The sequence below is a fragment of the Neovison vison genome, chromosome 1 (genome assembly GCF_020171115.1).
Source record: "Neovison vison isolate M4711 chromosome 1, ASM_NN_V1, whole genome shotgun sequence".
Classification (NCBI taxonomy): domain Eukaryota; kingdom Metazoa; phylum Chordata; class Mammalia; order Carnivora; family Mustelidae; genus Neogale; species Neogale vison.
Window position 1 is genome coordinate 177,898,170 of NC_058091.1, and position 25,472 is coordinate 177,923,641.

Below are 25,472 nucleotides of genomic sequence, written 5' to 3' on the forward strand. Positions count from 1 at the left end.
ATAGTTATTATATATTATATATGATAATATATTCTGTAATACATAACTATAATATAGAAATAGATAATATTATCCAGTTGTGTTATCCAATATTAAAATTAGTATCTATATTATCTATCAATATAGCTATAGATACAGATAGAGATAGAGATAATACAAGGAACTAAGTACAATAGTTACATAAAGAACATCAAGCAAAATCTGAGCATCTTCATCCCCAGGAAAATCTACAGATAATTTACCAGGAAAGGTTGTAGGCCAGGGTTGCATTCTTGGTTTGACATCCAAGGCCCCAATTTATTCACACTCCATTCCCATCATAAAGAAAAGTGGATACATGTTAGGTTATAAGAAGTTTACCCCCTCTGTGGGTTTTCCTGATAATATTCATAATATCCACTATTGAATTCCTTTGGCAGGTGTTCTTAAGCTTAGGCTAATGGGCATTCATGAAGTCGGGCCTGTTACCATATCTTGAATAAAATACATATTATGACCAAAGATATTTGATCAATTATTTTAATAAAATTCGTTTCACTTGAGATAGTAAGATCTTTGCCTTTAATACCACAGGCTTCAGAGAACTGTCAAAAGGATCCATGACACTAAAAAGTTAAGAATGCTGAAGAGAGTAGAAAATGACTTTCTACATTATCAGCAGTTTCATTAACTGAGTTGTCACAGGTCTTAGTTCTGTCTTCTGTCGTCTCACCATCACGCCTCTGTTGGATTGTGCCATGTGTGATTGTTGGTCTTTGGGCAGAACACTACTTTCAATACAGTAATAGTGCGATTCATAGTGGAAACTTTCTTCAAATTTATTTCAGCATTGACTGAACAGCTCTTATGTGCTAGTTACTATCTAGCCAAAGAGGACACTAGGTCAAAAACATATATATATTACTGCTCTTTACCGACTTGTGATCTAAGGGTGTGTGTGCATGTGCGTGTGTGTGTGCGTGCGTGTGTGTGTGTGTGTGTGTGTGTAATGAGTTCTTGATTTATGTTTCCCCCACAGATCTTGGAGGCATCTGAGGTTTAATGAGGACTTTCCAGCATTCCAGACTGCTGCCCTGCAATGAAGCTGTGAGTCAGAGTCTCTGGGTCTAAGAAGTTGGCAACAATGTGGAACCCCAGGACAGCCAACCTGACTAACCTTCAGTCCGAGCAGAATCCCAAAATGAGTCTGGCCTGAAATCAGAGCAAGCCTAGAGAAAGACTTGCTTGTTGATGGAAACAGGAAAGGAGAGAAGGGTTTGCAACAAATTGCAGCAGGCTTTCCACCATTCTAAAGAGCCCACCTTCCTTATCAACCAGGCCCTTCTCTGTGGTGACTCCCATTCCAGCCTTTTGCCAGACACAGAGAATGTCAGTCATGCAGGAAAAATAAAGACAGGACCTCAGAAAACAAGACCTGGAACGGTAATACTCTCAAAACAGTCCAGTAGGAGAATTATGTCGGAAAGTCAGCCCAGCCCCCCAGTGATCCCATCCCGCAGGCCTGGATTCCGGGTGTGCTATATCTGTGGCCGAGAATTTGGGTCCCAGTCAATTGCCATTCATGAACCCCAGTGCTTGGAGAAGTGGCGGATTGAAAACAGCAAGTTGCCCAAGAACCTGAGGAGGCCAGAGCCCTCTAAACCTCAGCCTCTCGGGGGCAGTGGGTCCTATGATCTTCAGGCAGTGAACGAGGCAGCGTTCCAAAGTTCCCAGGCTCAGCTGCTGCCCTGCGAATACTGCGGCCGCACGTTCTTGCCAGATCGGCTTCCCGTTCACCAGAGAAGCTGCAAGCCCAAGGATGATGGGACCAGAGCACCAACCCTCAGCCGTTCTGATGATCGTGCTGGTCCCAGGAAGGCTGCTGGTAGCATCCCCACCCGACCACAGACTCTCACCTGCTACGTTTGTGGTAGGGAGTTTGGCACTCTGTCCCTTCCCATTCATGAGCCCAAATGCCTGGAAAAGTGGAAAATAGAAAATGACCGGCTCCCCAGGGAGCTCCGCCGACCACTCCCACAGAAGCTTCAGCCACTTCCCACCGGACAGTCCAACCAAGAGGGGCCAAGTCAAACCCAGCTGGTTCCCTGTCCAAACTGTGGCCGGACCTTTGCCCCGGACCGGCTTCTGGTACACCAGAGGAGCTGTAAAGCTCAACCTAGTGGGCCAAAGATTCAGGATTTAACCTTAGGGAGTAAAGATGCCCTAAAAGAGTCCGCTAATTCCAAACAGCAAAGGAACATGGCAGCACCCACGGTGACTGATAAGGTAATTCATGCCTCGTGAGATGCATTGGGTGGACCATGGGTACATTGAGAGAAAACGATCCCCAGGGGATATGAAAGAAATGAGAGAATGAGAGAAAACTATCCCCAGAATCAGCTGCCTCAGCCCCTAGGATAGTTTCTTTCAATGCCTTGCCTCTGCCTCAGTGCAGCCTGTCCTGGTTGACCAGTGTCAGACCCTCTATCTTGGTTGGCAAAGTCAATCTAAGAACATCCCTGCTCGGTGGGTTTGTAGTCCTCTTCCACTCTGCCTCCTCAAAGAAAGAGAGATGGACGTCCTTCTTCCCTGATTCCTCATACCAATAATCCTTGGGAGAGACTGTTATTTGAAAATGAGTCATTAATGCTGTGTCTACATTGCAGAGATATAATTCCCATTCCAACAGCCAATATTTATTACCGGTTTATTTTAGTCATCTACCTTAGGAATTCATTCTTGGCAACGCCGGGTTATGCTGAGTTTATCTTACTAAAATAGAATCTGTGTCAAAAACCCCAAATGACTTTAGCAACAATTAGGCACTGGAGCCCTCACAGAAAGAGACGTGCTCCTCCAATACAGCATGTTTTCTTTTAACGTGATTATGATATGCGGGATGTAAGCCCCAGGGCACACCCTGAACTGATGAGGTGTGGGTTCATGGTTCTGGGAAGGGCTCAGTTCCCGCTGCTGCTCTGTGTCCTGTGTTTGGGTTGGCCAGCAGGCACTGCTCCCCACTTGGGGACTTGGGAATAAGCATGACGCCGTGGGTCCCTAACCCGTACGGTGAAGTATTATTTACCGGAAGGTTCCCCATCAACCATAACTGGGCAAGAATGCTTATGAGGTTGACTCCCCATAAGCCATGGTCCTTGTGCTTTGTCCTGCCATTAAGCCTGGGTGGATGTGACTGCACCGTTCTGTGTCATACCTTACAGGATGTCAAATTATAAGAAATAGGTAAAAATCTTTTCTCTATGGTTTGCTACCTAGAACACCTCACCTGTAGGGATGCTCTCTTTTTTTTTTTTTTTAAAGTAGGCTCCACCCCCAATGTGGGGTCAAACTCACGAGCCCGATATCAAGAGTTACATTCTTTACTGACTGATCCAGCCAGGCACCCCTTTCCTTCTTTCTTTCTTTCTTTCTTTCTTTCTTTTTTTTTTTTAAGATTTCATTTATTTATTTGACAGAGAGAGATCACAAGTAGACAGAGAGGCAGGCAAAGGGTGGGGGAATGCAGGCTCCCTGCTGAGCAGAGAGCTCAATGCAGGACTCGATCCCAGGACCCTGAGATCATGACCTGAGCCGAAGGCAGCGGCTTAACCCACTGAGCCACCCAGGTTCCCAGGCACCCCTTTTAATGGATGGTTTGGGGGAAACAGGTTACCCAAGCTCTTCTAAAAAGATTAAACCAGAAGGACTGAGGGTTGGAGGACAGGAAGCAGCCTTTTTTTTTTTTTTTTTTTTTTTTACTTTTTACTGCAACTTTTCTTCCTTACTTTTGTATTGCATTACATTGGCAGTCTTCTAGTACTTTTCTCTCACTTTCGTGTTTAAAATGAAGTGATTAGAAACTTACTGGTTTAAAAGATTCCAAGACTATGACCATAAAGCCCAAGAGTCAGACTAAGAGAGGCTGGGCGAGTTTTCCGATGAACACTGAAGAAAGAATGGTTAGTTTCTGTACCGAAATCAAAACCCACACTCTTACGTGTGGCATGAGCTGCAGGCTGGTCTCATAAACATGATCTGCTTTTCCCATCTCCTGGCTGTTGCTTTTCTTCCAAAATGTGTGGGGTCTGGATTCAGAGAACACAAGAATCCGTGTCTCAGGGCCACGAATCGGCGAGTCCATTAGCTCTCTGACTCGCAGCCCTGTTTCCTGAGTGCACGCATTTGCTTCACATGTTCTCAGTACAGATCTCGAGATAGGGAAGAGCGTGGTCAGGATTCCTGTGCTCCTTGTTGTAACACATACTTCGTGCCAAGAGGCTGAGCACAGCGTGTTCTCACTCAGTCGTGACTGCTGAAAGAGGCTGGCCCGGGCTCACGGCTTCCCAGGAAGACCCCTCCTGCCTCAGCCAGGCATCTGTGGGGGAGATGTCAGAAGAAGAGGCCACAGCGGTGGCCCTCGGTGACTCGGGTGTTTAGATCAAAGTGGGGGCTGTCCGTCAGAACAAAGGCATCTGGAGGACATGGCTGTGTCACAGCACCACCAACCCTGCTCCTGGACCTGAGGAGCCGCAGGGCAGCGGGAAGTTGGCGCTCACGGCTGTGAGACGTGTGCTGGCCCGTTTGGAGACCACACAGGCTTTCGTGAAGGGCATAGGAAGGTCATCCAACATAGGGTCCCTTTCATTGCCAGACTTAAAGCAAGCTTGCATGAATTAAAATGGAGAAAACTGGTAGGCTTCAGAGAGGCATAAGATCTCTTGAAGCAACGGACTTGATTTCTTCCCTAGAAGAGGTATTTGCCATTCCACAGTGCTTTTCACCAGGAAACCTCTCCCAGGCAGTGTGGTTTTCTCTTTCAGTTATGATTCGATCTATTGCTGTTTTTCTTCCTTTGTGTCATTGAAAATTTAGAAGTACAATTTCTTTGTATCATTCAAAATTGAAATATGATGGAAAATCATCCATTTCCCCTGAAGATCACTGCCTTGTGCACGATTAGATCTCCATATTTCATCTGCCGGTGACAGCCGACTTTTGGCTTTGGCACAGGCCCGTTCTTGTCGCGCTTCCGATGTGCGCTGCTTCTCTTGTCAATCAGATTCTAGAATCCTTGATCTGACGGCGGATCAGCATCAGAGCTTGCCTGGTGCTCCTAGAGGGCTCAGTCTCGTAGAGAATTCCGGTGAGGGAGAATATTTTCAGCACCGTGATTGCGGGGCTTGGAAAACAATTCACTCCGGTCGGGCAACAATACTGTTCCGCTGGCAGAGTGAATTAGGCGTCTGCTCAGAATGTTCCTCCAACATAGACTGGCTCAGTTCTTTTATGACACAGGCGCTGCTGTTACCCTTCAATCAAACCCAAACGCAAATAAATACCGCCTGAGACGAGTTCTTCTCCGAGACTTCCGCGGGCATTTTGCTCTAGCTCTGCTTTGCCCGCTAACCACTTCATGGTGCTGTCTCCTCCAGAACACAAGGCTGCATTTACCCTTTCTGATCTCACAGGCGAGCTCTGAAGGACGCTAAGCAGTATGTAAGCGGGATAAAACCCTGAGTGAAGATCTTTATTTCGAAGGTGTGACGGCTCTGGGGTCGCTGCACCTGCATTATATGGTTTCATGAGCTGAATCACCCTTTCTTTCTTTCCTCCAAAAACAAATGGAAAGGCTGCATAAGCGATCTCCACCTTAGCAAGATTTTAAAAGTGATGGTACATCCAGATGAAGTTTCGATGTCTAATATGGAAACCCATAGATTATCCTTTTAAATGTTAATATTGCATTTAGTTCGTCTATTAAATTTTGTCTCTTTAGCAAGCCTACCGTCTATTTTAGTAAGCAGTTTCCTAAGTGAAGCTGACGGGTACAGTAATAGAGGTCATTACTGCTCTTGATTTTAATATGAATGAATAAATTTTAGTGCTAACATTTTAATATTTGGGGGAAAATGTTGCCCTTTTCTAAAACCCGATCATCTTTCACTCTTTGATTTCAGGCCCTTTCTGGCTAATTGGAACACAGATCAGTAGTTAACTAAATATCACTACAAACCAAAATGAGGCCTTAGTCTCATTATCTTTTATTGGTTAGATAACGCTTGGGGTTATTTTCTTAGAATTCTGCTTGTGACCTGTGAAACATTATTCCTAAAAATCCCATACTATATTAGGAAGTAAGCGTTCTTTAGGGAAATCATCTCTTTCTGTAAATGATTCTCTCTGAATCTAGTTTTAAGCTACCTTTGTCATCTTAGATGTTTAGGTTTGAACTAAGAGCCCATCAGACACATCTCTAGCATCTGGTGCTGCCATCTGGTGTTTTAAAGTAAGGTCTCTGCGCTGTCAAAAATACTATTGTTCTCCTGTTACCTCCAAATATATTAGAGAAGGTGTCCTTATTATAGATGCACATCTGCATCTACTGGGTTAGAAACATTTGGAGTTTAGGTAAAAGCACAGAAGAAAGGAAACTGACTTTTTATTGAGTACCTTTATGATCAGCCCTATGTATGCATGGTTTCCTTTGAATTTTACCATAACACAGCTACAGTTTTCCTACTTTCCATCTGAGGAGACGGAGGTGAAACAACCTGCCCAGAGTCACCCAGTGGGTTTGCTAGTGGGTGTCAGAACGAGATCTGATTCCAAAGACCCTATCTTTTCAAGTCTAAGAGACACAGTTTGTGTGAGATACAAAACGGGTGTAAGGGTTAAGTCCAACAGAGGATAGAAGTGTGTTTATTCAGCAAATATTTGTTGTTAGGCATTGGGCTGAGTCCTCAATAGAGAGTCCTAAAAAAGACACAGTTGTTGATCTCATGGAATTTTTATTCTTACGGGGAAATAATAGGAACTAAATATAGAATTCCAAATTGTGATATGACAGTGTCTAATGGTGGGAGGTTGACATACAGAATCTTGGTTAGAGAAATCCTCTGGGAGGAAGTGATACGTCAGCTGCACCATGACAGGTAAGAAAGAAGTAGCCAGGAGTAAAGATGTGGGGAGAAGGGAATAGGGAGAGGAAGAGACATTCTGGCCGAAGCTCATGTGGGCAGAGCTTGATGAGGCATACAAGATGAGGCTGTAGAAGCAGTAAGTCCCTGAAGCTGCCCAGTGAACAGAGTTCATCCGTTGTGTGGCTCTTGAGGGGGTCCAGCTGAGAGAAGATGAAAGCTTGGCCAAGTGCGTTGATAGCCAAGATGGAGATAAGGTGTAACAGACATAATTTGATGGCAGTTGGGATGTTGGAAGTGTTGAAGAGGGGTCAAATGTGGCTCCCAGACTTCTGGTTTGAGTAAATGCTCTGGTGCCATTTTCTAAGATAAGTCTGGAGTCAAGGGAGGATCTTGGAGGTTAAGACCAATAGCTCCTTTTTGGACGCAGCAAACTCAAAGTCCTTGTGAGAACTCTAAGTGGTTAAGTCAGGCTGAATATAGAAGTCTGGACCTCAAAAAAAATTGGACTGGGATATATATTTGTGCATTATTAATATATATTTATAGTCATCAGAAGGAGTTGTGGTTTGGAAAGGGAGACGCCAGGCTGAGCCCTGAGGCATTAAATGATGTAGTGGTTAGAGGACAAGGAGCTGGAGAGTGAGAGCCTGGAGACACTGCAGAAAATGTCACAAACAAGGGTGTGGAAAGCAGTGTGGGATGCTGAGAGGTGGCATAGGATGAGGGCCAAAAAAATACCTGTTCAACTTGGCAATGTGGATTGAGTCTCATAACCTTGGAAAGGACACATTCCGTGTAGTGCTGGGCATTCCAGAGTGTGTGAATGATAAAGATCGTGTCCTTGGGGTATTGTTGCTGTGAGCATCTTTGCCACAGACATCTTTGTCCCAAGTACTTTGCTGCGGATATTTTCACCGTGTAACGCATGGGCTAAACAGCAATTTGGCTATAAAAGACAAAATAAGTGGTTGACAGTTTGGTTTCATTTCTTCACTGACAAAGTTTCAGTTTTTACATTATATAAATCTTACCTAGCCCTCATAAAGCTCCATCCAGGGACAAACAGACGTCGTGATCTTAAAATAGTGAATAGCACCACCATATGCAGACTTGATAGAAAATAGAGTGATAAAACTTACTCGAAGGGTGAAAAAAGAGAGTGGGAAGCCAGACTGTATACTGTACTCAACCATACAAGAAAATGATAATACGTCAGTGACAATGAAAACCAAGCCCAGCAACACATGCATTACAGCAGCATTTCTTTCACATTTCCCATAGAACTTTGGAACATCTATCAACAGACATGTGACAATATGCCAAGAATGAACAGTGTAGAAGGCTTTCACGACAAAACTCAAAGCTCAGTTTCAAATATGCATCCTTGTATTAGGAAAACTAATACCTCTCTGAAGGAAGAAATGAATACTTTTATTTCTTTTTATGTTTCATTATGTCCTTTTTACTGTCCCTCTTTTATTTTTCATTATTTTATCCTTCATGTCAAAATTGCCTTACTGCCCATTAGGTATGCAGCAAAAATGCTTGCAAAAGATGCTTACAGTGAAACTACCTTGAGCCAGTCACGGGAGGGTGCATTTTGAAACGTTGGCCTTGGAAGACCAATGGGTAGACTAGAAATAGAGATGGCACGTTCAGAGAGGTTTCTATAGGAGATGGGAAACTCTAGAACATATATGAATGTTTAGGATCCTGATTCAGTGGAGAGAGGGGGTTGAATATGCAGGAGAGGTCATAGGGGCAAGTGTGAACCCTGGGGAAGAAACACGCAGTAGCGGGTGAGATCCTAGCACACCAGGAGGGTAGGGTTTGACAGGAGACAACATTTACTCATGTCCACAGGAGGTTGGAATGCAGATAAGGCAAGTTTGTAGGCTGCTGGTGGGAAGATGAGGTAACTTGGATCTGTTCACTTCTATCTCATGTTTTCTCAATGAAATACCAGTCAAGCATATCAAGCCCATCAGATGAGAAATAGAGGCAGAGGGAGAAAAAGTTTGATTTTAAGAGTCTGCTTAGTCATTTGTCTCTTCATGCCTTCAGTTAGACTGAGTTCCTGAAATCAAGACTAAGGCTAGGCTCTTGGAACCATTTACCTCTATGATTCCCAAACACAAGGATGTCTTGGAAGTCTTCGGAGATGGTAGATGAAACATTCAGTGGGATCCTTCAGGGGATTCTTAGCCTTATAATCCTCTTAAGTGGACTTAATTCACCTCCTCACCTGTGTTGATGTCATGAAGACCAGCATCGACCTCACAAACTGCCCCTGATGATGCTGAGAGCTGGACCACTAATGTCCAACTCCATGTGCCATTTCTTCATCTTTCCTTGGTGCCAACCATGCCCGCATACCAGGGAAGCCATTCTTGGATCCCATGACTCTCAGGTGTACCAAGCACAACTGTAAGGTAACCAGACCAGTTCTCTTCTGCATTCTTGATTCTAGAAGCCAGCCCAAAGGAATCTGTGCTTGTATATCATGTGTGGACTCTGTGTGTACTGAGGGTGGGGGGGTTACAAATTTCAGAGTAACAGCATCATCTGTGAGATTGAGGTATCACTTCCTAATATGAAAATGTGAAGAGTAATGCTCGTCTGTACCAATGACAGTTTAACATAATTATTTTTTAAAATCAACTTCAAATTATAATTGTACGTATGGTAGCAGAGACCCTAACAGGGTTACCTCATCCAGAGCCCAAAGACAAGAAATATTAGGTAGTTATTGCACTGGTGTTCCAATATGTGGCTTTCTGCTCCTATATTTGTATAAAAAATATACTGACTGACACCTCTGTGAGAAGAGGATATCATATAGAATAAATTCTATATTAGTCAGTCCTAAAATGGACAAATCTACAACACGCCCCAGTCTCAAAACAATTAATTCAGCTTAAATAATTTCATACATCTTTATGTGTTTGCTTTTCCCAGTCATTTCCATCTCCCTACTTCCAGCCCCAAGCAGACATCCATATTTTCTGGTTGTCGATACTTGGTAAATTGTTGTGTAATGACTGAATGGATATGCATAGTTCTTAGAAATCCAAATTCCAGGATCAACAACCAACATCTCTCCCAAGATTCTTAGAACTTCACCAAAGGCAATACAACCTTGAAAAAGTTCTTCCTGAAACAGAGGTGATTCTCCTATGAGCAGAATCTCACTGCTAAATTGTTAGACAAAAGTTCAGCCTCTGACTTAGGACTCTGTCTCTTGCTTTCTCTTTATATGGTATAATTCACCTCCTCCTTACATCTACTTCCCTTTCAAATATTTACCTCAATGAGGTTGTGTTACTTACTAAGAGATGTCCTAGAAATTGAAGGAGGGCCTAATATTCCCAGGAACTCAAGAAGTTTCCAGTATTTCAATATATCAATATTCTAATATTCCTCTTTGGCCTTCTCTCTGAGCTGCAGAGCCTATTATTATATAAGATGGAAACAAATCAAGCATTGGAAATAACCCAGCTTCCAAGTTCCAGGTCGGATAGTATCTATGATTTGCTTTTTTTCTCTCTAACTGTAAAACCTGGGAAAAACTGAATGGCTTTCTCTGTTTGTGAGTTTTTCCTCCCTTACTCCTGTTGCTCCCTTGATGGTTCATTTCACCTGTGACCTGAAAGTCTTTGAGGGCCACAAGGTCAGGTCTTACGCAAAACAGAGAAGCACCAGAACCAAACACCAGGGACATCTTCCAGCTGTTTACTTCAAGGAAAGTCAGTCTTGATAATAATTTGGCAAGAGACTTACTTGATCATACACCTCACCTTCTAACCAACATCCTTCTAAAACATCAGGAGCAAAAGCAGTTTTATCTCAAATGTGAGAAGAAAAAGAAGGAGGAAGAGGAGGAAGAGGAGGAGAAGAAATAACTTCAGCCAAGAATCTGTATTCCTTTCAGAAGCAGAGACCAATTTGGAATTTGTTCTTTGACTTACATTTTTCAGCCTTGTATCTCAGGATGAGCACTTAAATAACTAAAATGCTAAGCCTGTATTCCAAATACTAGTAGCTTGTTTTTTTAAAAAAATCAGGTACGTGCAGATACTTGAATATTAGCAGCCCTTCCAAATGATTGGCCAAGTCTTTCTTATCGTTCAAAGGAGCAAAACAAAACTCCAGATCATAAGTAACAGACTCTAATAGTGGGCCAATACACAGGCTGGGTCGGAAAATTCCTTAACGTGGCATCCAGTGATTTCCAAAAACAATTCTGTTTCAAACAACGATCCTTCCAGATGTGACATTTGGGTAGAATTGTTTGAAAACACCAGAAGGAAATGTGAAATACCAGTGGTTTCTAGACAATCAAATTGCAATTGTTGTGGTTTCAGATGGAGCTATACTGTTTCTCCTATACATTAAAATGCTATTTATACTTTGCAAGTGTATGGAGTGCCTGAGGGAACGGAAACTTAATTATACACATCCAGTCTCCATCAGGTTTGTTGGAATTATGCTTTAAATGGCCGCAGGCAAAATTCTGACTTTGGGAATGGAGTCTCTGATGAGCCGGTCTCATATTCTGATCTCATTCTACTTGTTAGTGCCTTGTGTACACTCCCTGTCTCTACCAACCCTCACCTCTAGATATCGTTGGAAGGAGCTTGAGAGAATCCAAGAAAATCCTTCACAGGAAAATCTTTCATAGGATTATCCGCATTTTTGAAAGAGGATTTGGAAGGAGGGCGGTGTTCAACCCAAAGGAAAGAACATTCAAGGTAGTCAAGAGAACAGACGTGGGAATTGTGCTGGTTTCTCTCAAATCCTACCCACTGGCTGATTCTGCAGACAAATAAGACTGAGCATGATGCTCTGCTAACCTTTGATGACCTTACCTCCACCATGTTTCTAGAAGCAGCTGGAATCAGACAGACCTGGAATCTGCTAATAGATGAACAATGAACTCACAGACCTTTGAACCAATTACTTAATTTCTCCAGCTTCTGTCCCCCCACTGTGAGAGGCTGAAATGAAAGCTCTCCCACACGGGACCCAGGATGGTGTCTGACAAATCGTCCCTTGTCAGCTCCTTCCTGCCCCTTCGCAGTGGCAAGGGCAGAAGAGCTACTCTCTGAGGGAAAACAAGCTTCACTACTTATTAACTACTCTGTGCCTCAGTTTCCTGATCTGTAAAACAGGGCTCTGAGTCCTGCCCAGGGGATTAGAATGAGAATTATTGGAATTAAAGCATGTTAAGTGCTTAGTACAAGTCCTGGAACTTAGAAAGTGCTGGAGCATGATTAGCAGCTACTTGGTCAGATATTCTCAATATTGCAATGTTCCTAAGGATTTCTACAAGAGCTTTTGTCCTTTTCTCCACACAGATGGAGGAGAAAAACTTTCCCTCTTATTTCTCCATCCGAACTTTCTGCCTTTTCTGATACGCTTTGTACACTTAACCACAGACATTTCAATTATTTGGCCCTGGTGGAAGGAATCAGGAGTGTGGAAAATCTAAAACATCCATGAAGACCCAACTCCTCTATGTTTAATTTTGTTGTGCAGAAAGAGGAACACGGTCAATGGCATGACACCCATCCAGAGAGCCTCAGAGTCCCTCAGCCTCGGGCAGGACGCGCCCTGCTTTTGACAGCCAGTGATCAGGAGTGGGGAAGCAAAACATCCTCCGGCAAGCAGACAACTTGTGGGTCATGCCCAGTTCCCAGGCACATGGTTACTATGTGGTCTTGGAAATCATCCTCAGCCTTTAAAGTAAAAACTTCTTCAGACCTCGGGATGGGTGTCAAGACTCCAGTTGAGTTCTGTTGGAATTGCCTCAGGGCTAAATTCAAAGGAAACAGGGAATTCTTGTTGTGACCATCTGTTAATTTTCACTGCACATGCTTTAAAAACAAATAAACAAACAAAAACAAAAACAAAAACACCTCCTCTGTGACCTGGAGGGTTTTGAATTCCACAGCCTGAGATTCAGTCCTTTGACTCCCAGCTAAAACTCAAAGATTTCATAGATGAATAACAAACCCTCTTTAGCTATTGGCACATGAATGCCCATTAACCACAAGTTCAGGTCATCTCTTAGAAATGAGATAGAAGCCAAATACCTTTGATTGGAGAGAGGTACAGGGAGATAGCTACTCAGGGCCTTCCCCTCCTCAAGTGCTTTCAGGATTTGGGTAGGCTGCCTGGAAGGCAATAGGGAGTGGTGGAGCCTGTGGTATTTTGGAGAGTAAGTCCTCCTCAAGGATATCATATTTAAAGCTTTTAAGAACCTCATGCTGGTCAAGTACAACAAGACTGTCTGTTGACTGAAATGGTCATTGGTCCATCGGGTTATAGTCAGAGATCCAGAGTATGAAGCAGAGGGAAGGGAGTTCTGGGGGGTAGCCTGACTGAGATGCTGCGAAGGGGACAGCCTGAGTCGTGAAGGACCCATGAAGGGATGCATGTAGTTGCGTGACAGTTGAGAACAGGACCGCTGGCATTCCATGCCTGAACACAGGGTAACTTACCCCAGCAGCCAACTGTCATTTGGATCACCTGTGGGAGTCCCCAAAACAAGGAGGCTGTTCTTGTGAGTCAAACATCCAGGAGCCAAACCTAAGAATTTTACAGGGCTACAGAAAGTACAGGACCCTAGAGAGATTCCACAATCTGGAAAGTAGTTTTTAGAATGTAGAGTCTGAATTTAAACATATTAGTGGGTGAAGAGGTTAAAAAATGCTTCCTCCACTCAGTGGGCTCCTTTGTCACCCAGACTCTGCTTTTGACTAACTTCACACGGAGTGGGCTCCGGGCATGCCACAGAGGGACCTGTCCACCTGACCTACTGTCCCAGAGAAAGAGATCAGGAGAAAGTGAAAAAATATTTTCCAAGTAAAGGTAGAGAATGAAGTATGGTTATCCCAACTATTGAGACCAGTTCCTGGGTCTGTACCTAGCATGGTGTCTGGCACCTGGCCTGTAACCAGAAGATTCTTCCTGAGCAACAGTATCTGGGCTACCTCGAATCACCTCCAGACAGACAGCCCATTCCTCCAGATGCATTTCCACATAGGGTAGGTCTCAATCTTCCAAAAGCCTGTGCTTTTAGGTGGTGTCTCTGGGTGCTTTCTGTTCACAGTGCGACTTTGGTATCAATATTTAGAACCTCAATGCTATCCTGGCTTTTGTAAAGTTGAAAAAAAGCTGATGAAACTCAGATATTGACAGACTAGCCATACTGTGCTCATTTCCAGTCCCACTCCCAGAAACAAAGTACATGTCAACATATAGACTAATGGTCTGCGGCCAAGTCTTGAGACAGGCAAGATTGCCATGCTTATCCCTCCCATGGTCATTACTTTTTAATTTTGCATCTTGTAATTTCTACCATTACAGATTAATTATCACAACCAGATGGTTTGAAAACATGTTAAGGCGGGGTACCTTTCTCTAATGTACTTATCAAAGTCATGGTTTAGACCGATGGAGATTGTTTCTTTTTTCAGGATGTTCTCACCTCTGGGTTCCTTGATTCCTCTTTGACTCTAAGGTTAATGAACATCCCCAAATGGACACAGGACATATGGCTGTTTTGATGCAGAGATGTTTTGATGCAACCTTAAAAAAAGGACAATAGGGACACCCAGGGCACTCTTAACCTTGGTTAAGAGTCTGCCTTTAGCTCAGGTCATGATCCTCAGGGTCCTGGGATCAAGCCCCACGTTGGGCTCTCTGCTCAGTGGGGAGTCTTCCTCTCTTACTCTCCCTTTGTACTCTCCCTCTGTCTCTTCCTTTCTCAAGTAAATAAGAAAATCTTTAAAAAATAAAAATAAAAAAGGGCAATTAAACTTACTGCATTTTTAGTTTCATTTCCAAGTAACGCGTGAAGCATGTTCCTTGGAGGAAAAAGGCAGGCATTTCATTTACATACATTTTTGGCCATAAAATGACATCTTTTACGTTTTGATGTTGTTGCTTCAGCACAGCCCCACTGAAATGACCTCCTCAAAAGGAACAGGCCAACAGCTTTCATGACGGCAAAGAAATCCAGCAAACGTCTGCTTCCCAGTGCATGAACGTGGGAGGCTTCCTCTGTTCTCTAGTGGCACACAGCTAATTGGACTTGTGACCTTCAAGAAACAAAGCTCTCAGGACTCTCTCTCTCTCTTTCCTCTTGAGGGGAATGAACCGAGAGATGATAACTGTAGGCTGGATTACTTTTCTCATTGCCCTCCTTCTGTCTGACATGTAAAGGCATGGATAGTTTGAAGCAAAGAACGCCTTTGGATATCCCTGACATCACCTGCGGAAAGTGACTGAACTGACCTGTGTCCTTTGTGCACTCTCTCTCTCATTTTCTCTCTCTCTCTCTCTCTCTCTCACACACACACACACACACTCTCATATACTGAAGGACTTTGAAGTTCTTTTTACTGGAAGATAGAAACTGTTAAGAGTGATGTTCCCAACAGACCAGATGCCATGCATATGGGCACGGGGGAATAGCCCTACTTTCAAACTACTCATCCCTGTCCCAGAGCAAGGGCCTGACAGTCTAGAATTGGACTTTCCTGAATGAAATTATATGTGAATGGGGTTGCTGCTCCCCAGTGCATTGTCCCTGTTAAAAATGCTGATGTTCGGGGGTGGGAGGGGGACTCAATAAAATGTTTTCTAATTCTCTCTAGTTCTTTAATGTGCTCATATTAACTGACTACAGTAATATTAAACAGTTGTTGAACAGGTTATGTATGTTTCTACCTATTCAACAGCCCACTTTACTAGCTTCTGGCCAAAACCCTTCCTTCCTTCCTTCCTTCCTTCCTTCCTTCCTATGGCAGGCTCCTGTGGGGCTCTGTCTATCATGGCACTTAACCAATTTTTCCTTCTAATTGAACAAGTAGTTGATATGCTGGTCTCCATTACTAAAGAAAGCTAAGCATTGGCATGCCACATAACCTCCAGCACAGGGAAGATGCTATCCTCCATTTAAACATTTATTGCTGGAAGGAGCAGATGAGTAAAGTCATGAAGGTAGGAAAAGTTGAGGACTGCTGGCTCTAGCTTTAGGTCTGGTGTTGAGTTTGGTGTGGCTAGTAGACCTGTTTCATAGGTCTAAGGTTGGCATGAGTGAAATCAACATGAAATGTTTGGCCTTTCTTCTGTAGCCACGGAAAACCACAGAAATTCTGGATACCAAATCAGACATGCCAAGTCTTCACAAAACATAGTCAAGTGCAGAGAAGAGAGAGGGGACCTGGGAGGCTGAAAATTCTATGTTGATTTGTCAGTCCAGCCACAATTGGACAACAGAGGACCCAGGGGATGGTTCAATCCATCCATCCCCCCAGATTATCTCTTTGGCTGCCACTTTTCAGCATAAGATGGCTAATACCATACGGTCCCACTTAGCTATTTCTGAAATCATACTTTGGCTAACGCTACCAGGTCAGACAACCGAGGCTGAAAAAAATGGAAATATCTGGAAGTGCTGTATTTAGATTATCTTAGGTGGAAACAAACTCATGCTAAATTCTGTCTTCAGATTTTGTCACTTTTTAAAGAAATGGAGTAAAATTCTAGGGCTTCAATTAAGTTATGTCATATAAACATGTGACTGATGTATGTTCAACTATGAACGGCTGACAAAATAAAATGGTACTATTGGAATAATGTAATTTAAGATACTGTCAATATTTTCATTTTGCATTACAGTTTTATTTTATGCTATGCAAAACTACTCATAACATTAATTCTAGGTCCAGCTACTAATTGATGACAACAACTAGATTGGATTATATACACAGGCTTGATTATACCATCTTTTATCAGTTATTTAAGGAATGTTCAGAAAGTACATTGGACTCCACTTGATTTTTCCATTTAGGACTAATTGGATTACCTAATTCCAACTGAAGTTTTGACCCTGGAGTTGATATTCTTCTTCTTATTTTATTATTCTTGTAAAAATGACATGTTTATTATAAAAAAATTAAAGCTAGTAAAGTACAAATGTTGGCATAAAAATTGTTCCAAGCTCCTTTTTGTTTGACCTAAGTGATTATTATTCCAGGAATCTCTTTCTGTGCACAAACATATATAAATAAACAGGCACGCAGAGGTTTTCATGGGACTAAGGTAGTCATGACTAAGTTATTAATACAGATATTAATAAAGAAAAAATAGAGATACTATATCTAATTTTACTTGATTTTGACAGAAAGAAACCAAAGAGATGGTGATGGTATTGCTGAATTTCAGATAAATATTTCTTCACTAAAGAATATTCATTTTTAGGGCCCCTGGGTGGCTCAGTGGGTTAAAGCCTCTGCTTTCAGCTCAGGTCATGATCTCGGGTCCAGGGATCAAGGCCCACATCGGGCTCTTTGCTCAGTGGGGAGCCTGCTTCCCCCTTTCCCTCTGCCTGCCTCTCTGCCTACTTGTGATCCCTCTCTCTGTGTCAAATAAATAAATAAAATCTTTAAAAAAATGTTCATTTTTAAAGGACCCGCTGCAGTTAAAAAACAAAGATAATACCAGATTTGAAAAAAAAGTGTAACTCTGGGTTTTAATTTTATACTGTTTGAAGTGGCTATTTGTCATGACAGTAAAGAATTTAGTATCGTTAACATCTTGGCCCCTCTCCTTCCTTTCTCAGATTTTGGTAAGTATTTTTATATGTTGAGGAATGTTCTTTTCTTCATTCTCTTTTCAAACCCCCAATTTTCAAGGTCAAAGCCAGTCTTAAAGTCACAGCTTTGAGATTTCTGAGCTTGTTTGGTCGTTTCATCTCTTGATTGCTTCTGTTTTATTAAATCACGTTTTCCAAAAGGGATCAGAAGTAGAGTGATTACATAATTTGTTAACCAAATGGGGACATCTTAGAGAATTCAAGAAGGAGCTATTGTTAATTGTCAAGACAACCAGTATCACAGGGACTGTTTTAGGCAAAGCAGGACTGAAGATCACCCTAAAGCCAGACGTGGTGTATCTCATAAGTTCTTGCTTCAACTCAGCCCTTTCTTGAGGCATTTTGAGGCATTAAATGGTGCCAAATGGTTCCTCACACAAAGAAGCATCTATTGGGGGGAATAAAAAAGGTTTGCTTCGACCAAAGGTCCAAGAGCTCACTTCCCGGGGGTAATGGGTGGGCTTTACAGAGTCCACCAATTGTTCAAAATCATACCCCTAATTCTGTATCCATGGAAATTATTCTGGAGAGATGGCCATATAACTCATTAGATCTTCAAAGGGGTCTATTGCCCCCAAGAGCATCACTAATCTCTGTTTCATCACAAATCTCCAAAAAGCTACCTTGCTGGGTTATGTTCCCCTAATGTAGGAATGATATCACACAAATATAATTTCACATTATCATTACTTAGTTTTTGTTGTGGGATTAGCACAAGGAAGGACAAAATGTAGAGTTTTTCTGATCTTTCGCAAAATTGCTAGTAATGACTTTGATTATACTTATCAGTATCTCTTTCGTTACGATTCATATGCTAACACTTACCATCAGGCATATGTCTCCCGTCTCCCCCTCAATCTGTTGTTCTACTTCCTTCTACAAGCTCTATCGCAACTGAGTTGTGCTGTTTACTGGGTTTCCTTTCAGCCTGAACTGTCAGGGAGATCACTGGGAGCCGTTGGAAACTTTTGAAATAGATTTCCTAGTCTAGGACTTTAGGAACTTTTTCCATTCTTCTTCTGTTAATACCTTGTTTCATGCCAAAACACGCACCTTGTTGGTCCTTGTTCTGTTTCCATCGCTTAGATGGTGGTATTCCACAACTATTTATATTTTATTTTATTTTAATCTTATTTTAATTCTAGTGTAGTTAACCTACAGTATTACATTAGTTTCAAGTGTACATTATAGAGACTCGACATTTCCATACATTACCCGGTGCTCATGAAGACAAGAACGCTCTTTAATCCCTATCACCGATTTCATGATGAAATCGATTTCACCCATGCCCTTCCGCTCTGGTAACCATCAATGTGTTCTCTAGGGTTAAGAGTCTGTTTCTTGGCTTGTCTCTGTCTCTCTTTTTTCCCTTGCTCTTTTGTTTTGTTTCTTAAATTTCACTTATGAGTGAAATCACAGGGTATTTGTCTTTCTCTGACCGACTTCACTGAGTATTATGATCTCTAGCTCCCTCCATGTCACTGCAAATGGCAAGATTTCATTCTTTGTGATGGCTGAGTAATGTTCTGTTGTATATACTATACCAGTTTTTATCCATTTGTCTATTAATGGGCATCTGGGCTTCTTTCATAATGTGACTACTGTAGATAATGCTGCTAAACATCGGGGTCCATGTACTGAACTAGAGTGTTTGTATTCTTTGGATAAATACCCAGTAGCACAATTCCTGTGTCATAGAGTAGCTCTATTTTTAACTTCTTGAGGAACCTCCATACTGTTTTCCACGGTGGCAGCACCAGTTTGCGTTCCCACCAACAGTGTAAGACGGTTCCCTGGGTGGTTTAGTGGGTTAAAGCCTCTGCCTTCAGCTCAGGTCATGATCTCAGGATGCTGGGATCCAGTCTGGCATCAGGCTCTCTGCTCAGCAGGGAGCCTGCTTTCCCCCACCCCCTGCCTGCCTCTCTGCCTACTTGTGATCTCTGTCTGTCAAATAAATAAATAAAATCTTAAAGAAAAAAAAAAAAGAGAGGGTTCCCCTTTCTCTGCATCCTCACCAACACTTGTTGTGATTGCTACTTATTTTAAACTGTAAAAGTAATACGTGGATGACCAGTCATTCCCCCACAGTCACTCAGGAAAGTTGTTAAATGTCCACTTTCCTTTGCCATGCACAGTCCTGGCCCGAAAGATGAAACATGAAGTGTTCTCAATAGAGAAAAGACATAGCAAAAAGAAGAAGAAAAAAAAAACACTGCATGGAAAATAAAATGATAATGCCAATGGTAGCCAGCAAAATGATTGGAAACATATGAAAGTTAGTGGATTCAAGTTAAAAGAAATACACACATGTGAAAGCTTTCCCTGAAGGCCTCAATGCCCTCTGTCCATCTCCAGCCTCAGTAGACTTTCTCAGGAAATCAGGAAGCAAAAGCAAATTTGTGATGAGCCCTTAATAAACTTCCTCCCTCCTTCCCCACCATAAAGAGTTCGCACCAGAAAGAACAATTCCACAGAATCAGGGATTAACTTCTTAAAAAATTCTTTTACCTTAATGTTAAAAAATTAACACCTCACCCCAAGAATATCTGAAATGTTGACAGGAAAACTGTTGATCTAACCATTTGCTCTGCTGGAAATTTTATCGGCTTCCTCTTTGCCTTCCTTTGATTATGGTTTCCTGGAATCCGTGGTCCTGGCAAGACCCCAGGTAGACAACCCCCGAGCTGCGCCCAGCAAAGCCTCAATGTGCCTGCCTGCCTTGCTCAGCTGGGCTGTGTCTTGTCATGGCACACAGACCCTGTGCCCTTTCTTCTTCCCCTGGGGCGCTGACCGCCCCCCTCTGTGCTCCATCTTCCCCCCACCCCCAACCAGCTCAAAACACCAGAGAAAAGAGGCTGAAGAGCAAACCGGTGGGGTGGGGGGGGTTGGCAGGGACCAGGGGATGGAACTCTTCCCGCTCTCTTTGTAAGTTTCCGACTGACAATGGTGAATTAATGAAAAGTAAATGAGGTTCTCTTATCTCCCATTCCACCCCGAGGGGATGCATTTTTCTCTTCAGCTGTGTTCTGGGTTGCTTACACTTCTCTGGAACGGGCTTAGGAGTAAAATGTTAAAACCTAAGAATATGGAGTGTGTTGCAGGTTCAACTGCAGTTCAACCACAAATATAGAGCATGGACCAAGCTTTGGAAAATATAATATAGAACATCTTAGCCTTTTTATGGTATTAATTTTCTCCCACATCCCTTTAAGTTATTTTGTGCATATCTCCTGGCCTCTGGATCTGCCTGTTTTCTTCTAATTTTTCCTTCCAAAAGAAACCTGACAATGTGACATGAACATCTCCATTAATGACCCGTGCCATTTATCCGGCTTGTGTGCTTGGTTAAATACTGGATTTGGCTCATACTTTCCATATGGAATATTAATATTCATTATTCGCAAAGTAAAAAGGCGAGCTTCTCATATTAAACTTTAAAAAGCCTGTATTTAATTAATCTTCAAGTAAATGAATCTGTAAAAAATAGTAAGAAACCGATGGATATTTTGAAAATTACTGCTTCTGCTTTAGCCCTTCTCTTAGGTCTCGAATTTGCCAGATATTTTTAAAGTCACTTTTCAGGCATTAGATCCTGTTACACGGCAAATAAAAAAGAAGACTAAACGCGATGTAGGCATTTTTTGACGAATGTAGTTTACTGGCATACTTCAGCATAGAATAATAGAAGAAAAATATTCTACTTCAAATAATGTGCTTTTTTAAAAAAATGACTCTTTGGGGGCGCCGGGGTGGCTCAGTCAGTTAAGTATCCGGCCCTTGGTTTTGGCTCAGGTTATGATCTCAGGGTCATGAAATTGAGCCTCAGATTGGGCTCTGCATGGAGCTCAGAGGCTTCTTGTGATTCTCTCTCCCTCTGCCCTTCCCCCCTGTTCTCTTTCTCTCTAATTAATTGATTAATTAATTAATTAAAATATTTTTTAAACTATCCTTTTTTAAATTATTGAAGTCTAGTCAGCATACAATATTAGACCATGCTAGTTTCAGGTTTGCAACATAGTGATCGGACAATTCTGTAAATTCCCACTGCTTACCCCAGACCAGTGTAGTTACCATCTGCCACAATACAACGTTACTACGATATCGCTGACCGTGTTCCCTACCTGTACTTCTCATTCCCATGACTTACGTATTTTATAACTGGGAGTTGGCACCTCCGAATCCCCTTTACCTTATTTCGCTCATCCCTCACCCATCTCCCCTCTTAGCAAATAACGTCTATCTTTTAGAAAGTGGATCATCTCAGGAGTAACTCCATTTTCCATTTTGCTTGCTGTGTCTTAGTGGCTTTACTCCTCTAGAATCGTCGTTTCTGTTTGGGTATGCAGAAACAGAAACGTGTTTTCTTCTTACTGTGATTTTGCTCTGTCTCTTCACGCTGGTGTAACCCCCATTCACCTTTGTGAAAAGCTAGTTGCCTCTCAAACATGCACACATTTTATGGTGTCTTATATCCCCAAAGGAAACCACACCATCAATGTAATTTGTTTCTGCTTTCATGTCACCCCGTGCTACTTACAAACACTGGAAAATGTCTTTTCATCCACTGAAGTTTTTTGCAGCTCAACCTAACTGGGTCTTAGTAGTCTTCTCTAATTGAGTCACTATCAATATCACATTCTCCATGGTGTCAAGAAAATCTCAGTTTGTTTTTGCAAAAACCCCCATAATTTTTGCTGTTCTGTTTCCCAGAATCTGAATCTGTTCATTCTCTGAAGATGGTTTGCCTCATGGTTAGAAGACTAAAGTCACCCCATAGGAGCTCCTTCTTGTGCCTCACTTCTTTTTTTTTTTTTTTTTTTTATATTTTTTCTTATTTGACAGATAGAGATCACAAGTAGGCAGAGAGGCAGGCAGAGAGAGAGAGGAGGAAGCAAGCTCCCCGCCGAGCAGAGAGCCTGATGCAGGGCTCAATCCCAGGACCCTGAGATCATGACCTGAGCCGAAGGCAGAGGTTTTAACCCACTGAGCCACCCAGGCGCCCCCGTGCCTCACTTCTTGACAATCGATCTCTCTCTCTTTTTTCTCCTTGTCATCGGAGGCTAACATCTCTAATTACCTCTGAGGATCACATCTCCTCCTACCTCCTCTGAGACATTCCCATACTTAGCCTTCTTTTCTCAGTCCTAACCTGCTCTCTGCCTGAGATACTTCTACCCCTAAAACAACAACCAAACAGATCTTTTTTTTTTTTTTCCTTAAGATTTATTTATTTTAGAGAGAGAGCGAGCAGGGGAGAGGGGCGGGAAGAGAGAAAGAATCTCAAGCAGATCCTTGCTAAAAACAGAGCCTGATGTGGGGCTCGATCTCATGATCCTGAGATAAGGTCCTGAACAGAAACTGGGAGTCAGAGGCTTAACTAACTTTGCCACCCAGGTGTCCCCAAAACAGATCTTTCTTCAACTCTACTTACGTCTCAAATTTCCCTTCAGCAAACTTTTTGAAAGTATATTTCTGTTTTCCTTGACCTTAACTTTAAACAGTTTCGTTTTTATCCTTATCCCTCCATTGGAGCTCAGCTCTGAAAAGTCACTGGTGCATAATCTGTCGGCGACCAAATCTAGCGACTTTCCTCAACCCCCCATTACTCCCTGAGACACTGCACAGAAGTGATGACACCGCCTTTCTGGAAACCAGAAGTGTTTCCAGAATTCTGAACAGAGCCTTTTGTCCCCATGCCCTGTTTCTTTAATTACGAACTTGAACCTTTGTCTTTCCAGGCTGTGACTTCCTTTGCCCAATCTCTTTGTTGTAGGTATTCTCTCAGGACTTTCCCTCCGTACATACCCTATATGCTCCTTTTCTGGAAATTTTCATGGTTTTAGACATCCTCTCTGTGTGCATAGCTCTGAAACCCATGAATTCTAAATGACAGGCCTCTATTTGCTGTTTTGGCTGGACTTACGTTTGAATTCTACTATGATATCAAATGCAACAGGTCCAGAACAGATTCCACTTTTTTCCTCCTTCCCTAACCTGCCTTTCCAGGTTTCCCCTTTTCCTCAAGGGACATCGCCACTGATGTTCTCTTGGATCCATGATTTCCGTGGATGCTCAAGTTTTCGTAGATATGCTGCCAGCACAGCCCTTTGAGATACATTATTGCCAAACTAATTTTCAAGAAATGCAATTATAGGTCATTCCCCTGTTGAATAGCTTCCTACCACTTACAAAACAAAATCCAGATCTTAGTATGGCATTCATGGTTGTTGATAACATGCCTGAAGCCAAACTATCTGATGATAGTTCTCAAGACCACACTTACACTGGGCAACTATTTCTTATTATTAATGTAAGTATTTTATATTAGTTGCTCTTTTCTCTACTCATCGGGTTCCTGTCCCTGAGACTCTGCTCATGCTGCTTCCTGTCTCCAACACCTTTTGTGATCCAAACTCCACGCATTCTTCAAATGCTACTTCCTTCAGGCTTCCCTGATCTTTAGAACTGGAAGAAACATTTCCAACCTTTGCATTTCATTTATGTGTTACTAATAGAGCATACTCATCTTCTTTTGCTTAGTGTTTACATGAAACTTCTTCCCCATCCTACTGCTTGTAATCTGATTGTGTCTTTATTCATACAACATGTTTCTTGTAAACAATATATAGTTGGGGTTTTTCATCTATAGCTTTTTCTTTAATCTAGTCTGTCAATCCATACCTTTTAATTATGTTCTTTAGTCTGTTTATATTTGCTGCAATTATTGATATATTTGAGTGTAAATCTATCACTTTAGTGTTTTTTTTTTTAAAAAGATTTCTTATTTATTTATTTATTTGACAGACAGAGATCACAAGTAGGCAGAGGAGCAGGCACAGAGAGAGAGGAGGAAGCAGGCTCCCTGCTGAGCAGAGAGCCCAATGCAGGGCTCAACCCCAGGACCCTGGGACCATGACCTGAGCCAAAGGCAGAGGCTTTAACCCACTGAGCCACCCAGGCACGCCTATCGCCTTAGTGTTTTAATTGTATTCCTCTTGTCCTTGTTTGTTTGTTGATTGGTTGATTCCTTCTTTCTTATCTTTCTTTGACAAGTGGTTAACTTACCTTTTTTTCCCTGATATTCTATGTCCCATGTTGAATTTTTTTTTAAGATTTTATTTATTTATTTGACAGAGAAAAAGAGATCACAACTCTCTTTTTGAGAGGCAGGCCGAGGGGGGAAGCAGGCTCCCCGCCGAGCAGAGAGCCTGATGCAGGGCTCGATCCCAGGACCCTGAGATCATGACCTGAGCCGAAGAGAGAGGTTTAACCCACTGAGCCACCAGGCACTCCCCCATGTTGAATTTTTAGTTCTGCCTTTTTGCATGTGCTTGTGGTTTGTGATTACTGTAGAGATTAAAATTTGCACGTTTAACATATCACAGTCTGTGTTTAAAAGATTAGTTTCAGAAAAAATCTAAGAATTCTGTGACAATCTATTTCCAGTGTTTAGTCCTTGCTTTAGGTAAGCTGAAAGCACTATAGGCTTTAAACTCCCCCAGTGGTAAGACATCCCTGCCTTGTACTTACAAGGCTCTTCCCTGTTCTCCTGCTGCACCCTTAGGCTGCTGCAGACCCTTCATGCACACAACACAGAGGGAGTCCCTCCTGTCGCTCCCCACCCCCACCTTTAGTTCCCACCCTTCCCATCAGCAGTAGATTGTTCTTATCCGGTACCCTGTGCAAGGTCTAATTCTCCAGCTCTACCTTCAGATTTAGGCAGGACCTGCATTCTTGAATTGATGAGGGTCTCTCTGCTTTGTTAGACTGCCCCCTCCCACTGCCTTACTGTTCCTGGGTGTAAGACATGGTGGGTTGGAGGGGTTATGTAGATAGTTCCTGCATGCCTGCCTTCCCTAGGGTTCTCACTCAGCTGTTCTGCCTTTTCTCTGTGGCAGAAACCTGCT

General features: G+C 42.5%; 1 protein-coding gene across 2 annotated transcripts in view; it reads left to right on the plus strand.

The window, feature by feature from the left end:
• The window catches only part of LOC122916389 (zinc finger protein 474-like), a 47,063-nt gene that overhangs the window by 14,930 nt on the left and 6,661 nt on the right, over nucleotides 1-25,472 (plus strand). For both annotated transcript variants that reach the window (XM_044263696.1, XM_044263685.1), the window contains one exon: nucleotides 1,019-2,265. In XM_044263696.1, coding sequence (XP_044119631.1) covers nucleotides 1,231-2,265 — 1,035 coding nt within the window. In that variant the 5' untranslated portion in view covers nucleotides 1,019-1,230. The remainder of the gene's footprint in view (nucleotides 1-1,018; nucleotides 2,266-25,472) is intronic.